Here is a 4,542-nt window from a genome sequence, read left to right as displayed (position 1 = left end):
TATATATATATAAAAGAGACCAAATGGTAAAAATAAAAATTTCTGGGCAAAATTGCTGTTTCAATATCCCGTTTAATTAGAAAAAATATAGCTTTCCAACGAATGAATATTTTACGATGCGGAGAACGCTGATTTCGTATTTTGCTTTATTTTTTTGCGCCGAACAAATATCACAGTATATCGAAATGAAACGAGCTTAATTGCGTTTTATTATAACTTTTCATGTGAAAGTTTGTGGCGATACGTCAAATTGCACGATTATAGGAAATAATAATTGCAGCTTGCATAGCAAAAATTTGGAGTACTGAACATATCACATAATAATCATAAAGTTTATCGAAATACATAATTATCGAAGTAAATCTTTCTTTCGCTGCAAAAACTTTCTTTTTCTGTTTTGTTTCGATAGTTGTAAACGCTGTATTCGACGAATAGAACTTGAGATACACTCGACGATATACCGTATAATTTATTTGCGTTGAATGGCCTTAGAATTATACTACACGAAGAAATCTAGTATATTAATTCTCGTTCTGATTATACCTGTAATACTCAAAGAGACATATGTGAGACCCCGTTTGTAAAAATTGGCAATATCATACACAACATGACACATCGATTTAACGCAAAATAGACGATGTGTAGATTTAAAAAAATTTAACATTGATAAAACAAGATATTTATATAAGTAAAAATTTGTAAAAATTTACTTTATTTAAGCAAGCATGAATCCTTCAATTGGAGTCTTGGAAATCGCACTGTCTGCTCGATCCACTTTGCCACGGTGAGTAGCCTCTGTTCGTTAAAGAGCGGTGCCATTAATTGCAACGATAAAGGTAGCCCTTTGCGAGAGAGCTTGATCGGTACGTTGATCGCGGGCAAACCGGCCATGTTCGCAGGTTGCGTACAATAATCTTGGATCAAGCACTGCGTCTGATTGTCCAGCTGCGTGAATTCGTTGTAACTTGGAGCCTCGGTTAACGTAGTTGGAGTTAGCAGAAGATCTATATTACCGTTCCACAAGGTGTCAAAGTCTTGCGCGATTAATCTACGCATCTTCATTGCCTTGACGTAATATTCCTTGTAATTCTCCGCCAATAGAAAATAATTTCCAACCAGTATACGACCTTTGACCACGTCGTTGAAGCCTTCCGACCTGGTCTTCTTATATAATTCATGAGCCGAGCTCCATTCATCGGCTCTGTGACCATATTCTATGCCATCGTAACAGGCCAAGTTGCTAGCTACATCGCATCGATTTAAAACGGAGTAACATGCTATGGAGTATTCGGTGTGAGGTAATGACACTGGGACAATATTGGCTCCTGCTTCTTCTAAATGACGAGAAACTTCGTCCCAACACGCTTGGACCTCCTCGCTTATGCTTTGCACTCTGTACTCCTTTGGTATCCCGATTCTGAGATTACTTATATCTATCGTTTTGGGTAAGTTAATCGGCACGTATTCCTTTTGTACAGTGGTGGGGTCTGCTGGATCAGGCCCAGCTATAGCATTCAAGATTAATACCGTGTCATCTATTACTCTTGTGAGAATGCCAGGCACATCCATCGAATTCAACAATGGGATAAGACCATAACGTGACACCAAACCATAGGTGGGTTTCAGACCAACTAGACCGCAATAAGAAGCGGGATTGCGAGTAGAACCGCCAGTGTCAGAGCCCAAGGCTGCGTAACAAGTACCTGTAGCTACCGCAACTGCGGAACCTCCGCTACTCCCACCTAAAATAAACATGTACTCGATAAAAATTATTACGCTAATGCTCTCCTTAATATAAACTATTAATAGAATAAAGTTACGTTAAATAACGACTAAACAGACAATATACCTGCTATGTACCATGCATCTTTCTCGCAGAGCTTCCACTCGTTAATCGATGAACCGTCCGACTCGTACGAATAAAATTGCGACTGCACTTCCGAGCCCCATAAATTCTTGGTCGGACCATAAAGGGAATCTACGGTGCCGGAACCCATGGCAAACTCGTCGAGGTTAGTCTTACCGATCAAGACGGCTCCCAGTTTCTTGAGCCTCTCATAGACCGTGGCATTATAACCGGGGGAAAAATTGGCCAACATCCGTGACGCGCAGGTCGTAGGTCTATCCTTGACGCAATAATTGTCCTTGACGGCGATAGGGATGCCGTCGAGCTGCCCCAGCAACGAATTCCGTCGTCGCCTCGCATCGGCATCGCTCGCCTGCTCGCATGCGACATCGCTCGTAACGGTGATGTAAGCGTTCAGAGGCTTGACGAGTGTGGTTAACTTGACGCAAGCCTCGCAGATATCAGACGATCTCACCGTGTCATCGTAAATCCTCCGACTAACCTCTCTGATCGGTGCAGACAGCAGCTTGTTCATCGCTCGTCCCGCGATATGTCACTGCCGTACATAACCTTTATAAAGCCACCGTCAAATGAGACATAACCTTCGATGTATCATGATTACAGATTGAAACATGATATAGATAATAAATTAATATTTTGCCAAATTAATAATTATTAAAGATCGTTTTCTTCTTTTATGTTGACATATCTTATATTACATTGTTTTCCTCTTTTTTTTTTTTCTTTAAAAGAAAGAATTTGGAGGAACGTAGATACAGGAAAAGCTCCACTTGATAATACTTGTGCTAATGAACAGCAAAACACGCACGATTCTTCAGCAACATTCCATTCCGGTGTATGAATGTTGTATGAATAAAAGCCACGAACCGTACGGAATCAATTTCGCGCATACATAAAGCCCGTATCAGACTATGAATTGAGATTGAAATTTGACCAATCAGGACAAGGAAATTTTAGTTCCTTTTATCCTGATTGGTCAAATTTCAATCTTCATTACGTAGTCTGATACGAGCTTAATAGCGCTAGCAGACGCTATTACGCCTCAGTCACGACGTCACGAGTATATATTTCATTGAAAGGATATCTTTAAATCCCTCGCTATTACGCACGCACTTTTGTCCCTCATCGTGCGTATTTTACTGCTTATTAGCACAAGGATTATCAGATTATCACAAATAAAGCTTTTCCTGCATTTTTGTCCCTTCTCAAATCTCTTTCCTTCCAGAAAAAAAGAAAAAGAAATAAATCTCAAACATAAAAATACAATTTTATATAGGTAAACAAAAAAAAAAGAGAAAGAGAGAGAGAGAGAGAGAGAGAAAAGGAACGATCTTAAATAATTATTAATTTGTCAGAATATTAACCTTACGTCTTGCTTCAATCTAATCGTAGTCTAATTGCGTTTTATTGTACCTTTTTATACAAATTTTGTGGCAATATGTCAAATTGTATAATTACAGAAAATAATAATTGCAGATTGCATGGCAAAAATTTAAAGCCAAATATATAATAATAACCATAAAATTTATCAAAAAACATAATTATTGAAATAAATTTTTCTTTCACTGCAAAAATAAGTTTACAAATGTAATGTAGTATCTATAACATATTAAATAAATTATTTTTCTAATTATATATTTCTCAATTATTTTTCTATATAAACGAACAGTGTATATAAGAAAAAGAGAAACACACATATATGTATGGGAAAACATTCTATATATAATTGTATATGTGATCATACATATGAACAATTTTTCTCTTGAAAATTTATCGCAATATGTGTTTATCCTCGGCACACACACACGTACACACGCAACAAGAATGTCCCGTGTGTATAAGAAATATTGGAGAGGACGTTACGATGTCGATCTTGTATTGTATATATATAAGTAGTGAAGAAATTATTCAGAGAGATTCCGAAAGGTTACTATTTATATTTACACTTAAACGCTGGCTGGATCTCTGATCACACGCAAATATTGGAGATAATGTTAATTGCGAAAAGTATAGATTTCAAGTGTTTCGACGTGATCGATTACGTGTTTAGATTAGCAATATGTCATATACGTTTGATACATCTGATCAAGGAAGAAACTTATCAAGGAATAAACGTACTACAATAAGTAATATATTGGCAAGTACGCCGATCAACGATGCACCCGCAAGGCGTTATACCACATCCTTATCTCGGATCGACACGAATTCTTCCTTAAGCGAAGGCAAGACTGAAGGCAGATTACAATCGCAAATAGCAAGTAAGGACTTATTATGCAGGCATAATTATATTTTCGTTAATTCTTCTTATTATGAACAAATTCAGTTATTCCATCATAAAAAAGATTAATGATTAAATCTGTAATTAATTATTAAACTTCATTTTTTAATGTTACTGTTATAATAACGAATTATACAGTTAGAAATATGATTTACATCTCCATCAAGATTAGAAAAAATAGGTTTCTTCATAAAAATATAATGTTCCCAAATATTACATTAAAATAAATTATATTGATATCTATAAGTCGCGCACACAGCTAATCTAATTCTGATGTGACAGAGAAAAGAACAAAAAAAAGAAAAAAAGTTGTGAAAAATAAGAGGAAACCACATAAGAAAAGGGTGATTCAATTGAATGACACTAAACAAGTAATAAGTACCGAATGGGACACCGA

The 4,542-nt window shown here is 36.4% G+C and overlaps 1 protein-coding gene across 3 annotated transcripts in view; it reads right to left on the bottom strand.

Annotated features, from left to right (window-relative positions):
• Positions 1-3,180, bottom strand: part of LOC115239211 (glutamyl-tRNA(Gln) amidotransferase subunit A, mitochondrial) — a 16,755-nt gene extending 13,575 nt beyond the window's left edge. Inside the window, exons 1-3 of one of the 3 annotated variants that reach the window (XM_029813608.1) lie at positions 1,850-3,180; positions 711-1,742; positions 455-543 (exon numbers count right to left, since the gene is read on the bottom strand). In XM_029813608.1, the coding sequence (XP_029669468.1) occupies positions 712-1,742; positions 1,850-2,381 (1,563 nt within the window). In that variant the 5' untranslated portion in view covers positions 2,382-3,180 and the 3' untranslated portion in view covers positions 455-543; position 711. Of the gene's footprint in view, positions 1-454; positions 544-710; positions 1,743-1,849 lie in introns of those variants that run through there. The other 2 variants (XM_029813609.1, XM_029813607.1) reach the window with 2 other exon arrangements.
• Between the last annotated feature and the right edge of the window lie 1,362 nt (positions 3,181-4,542).

Source organism: Formica exsecta, unplaced genomic scaffold (assembly GCF_003651465.1).
Source record: "Formica exsecta isolate Colony F162 unplaced genomic scaffold, ASM365146v1 scaffold365, whole genome shotgun sequence".
NCBI classification, from domain to species: Eukaryota; Metazoa; Arthropoda; class Insecta; order Hymenoptera; family Formicidae; genus Formica; species Formica exsecta.
Note: the sequence above shows the minus strand (reverse complement) of the source record. Positions and strands in the feature narration are given on the sequence as shown.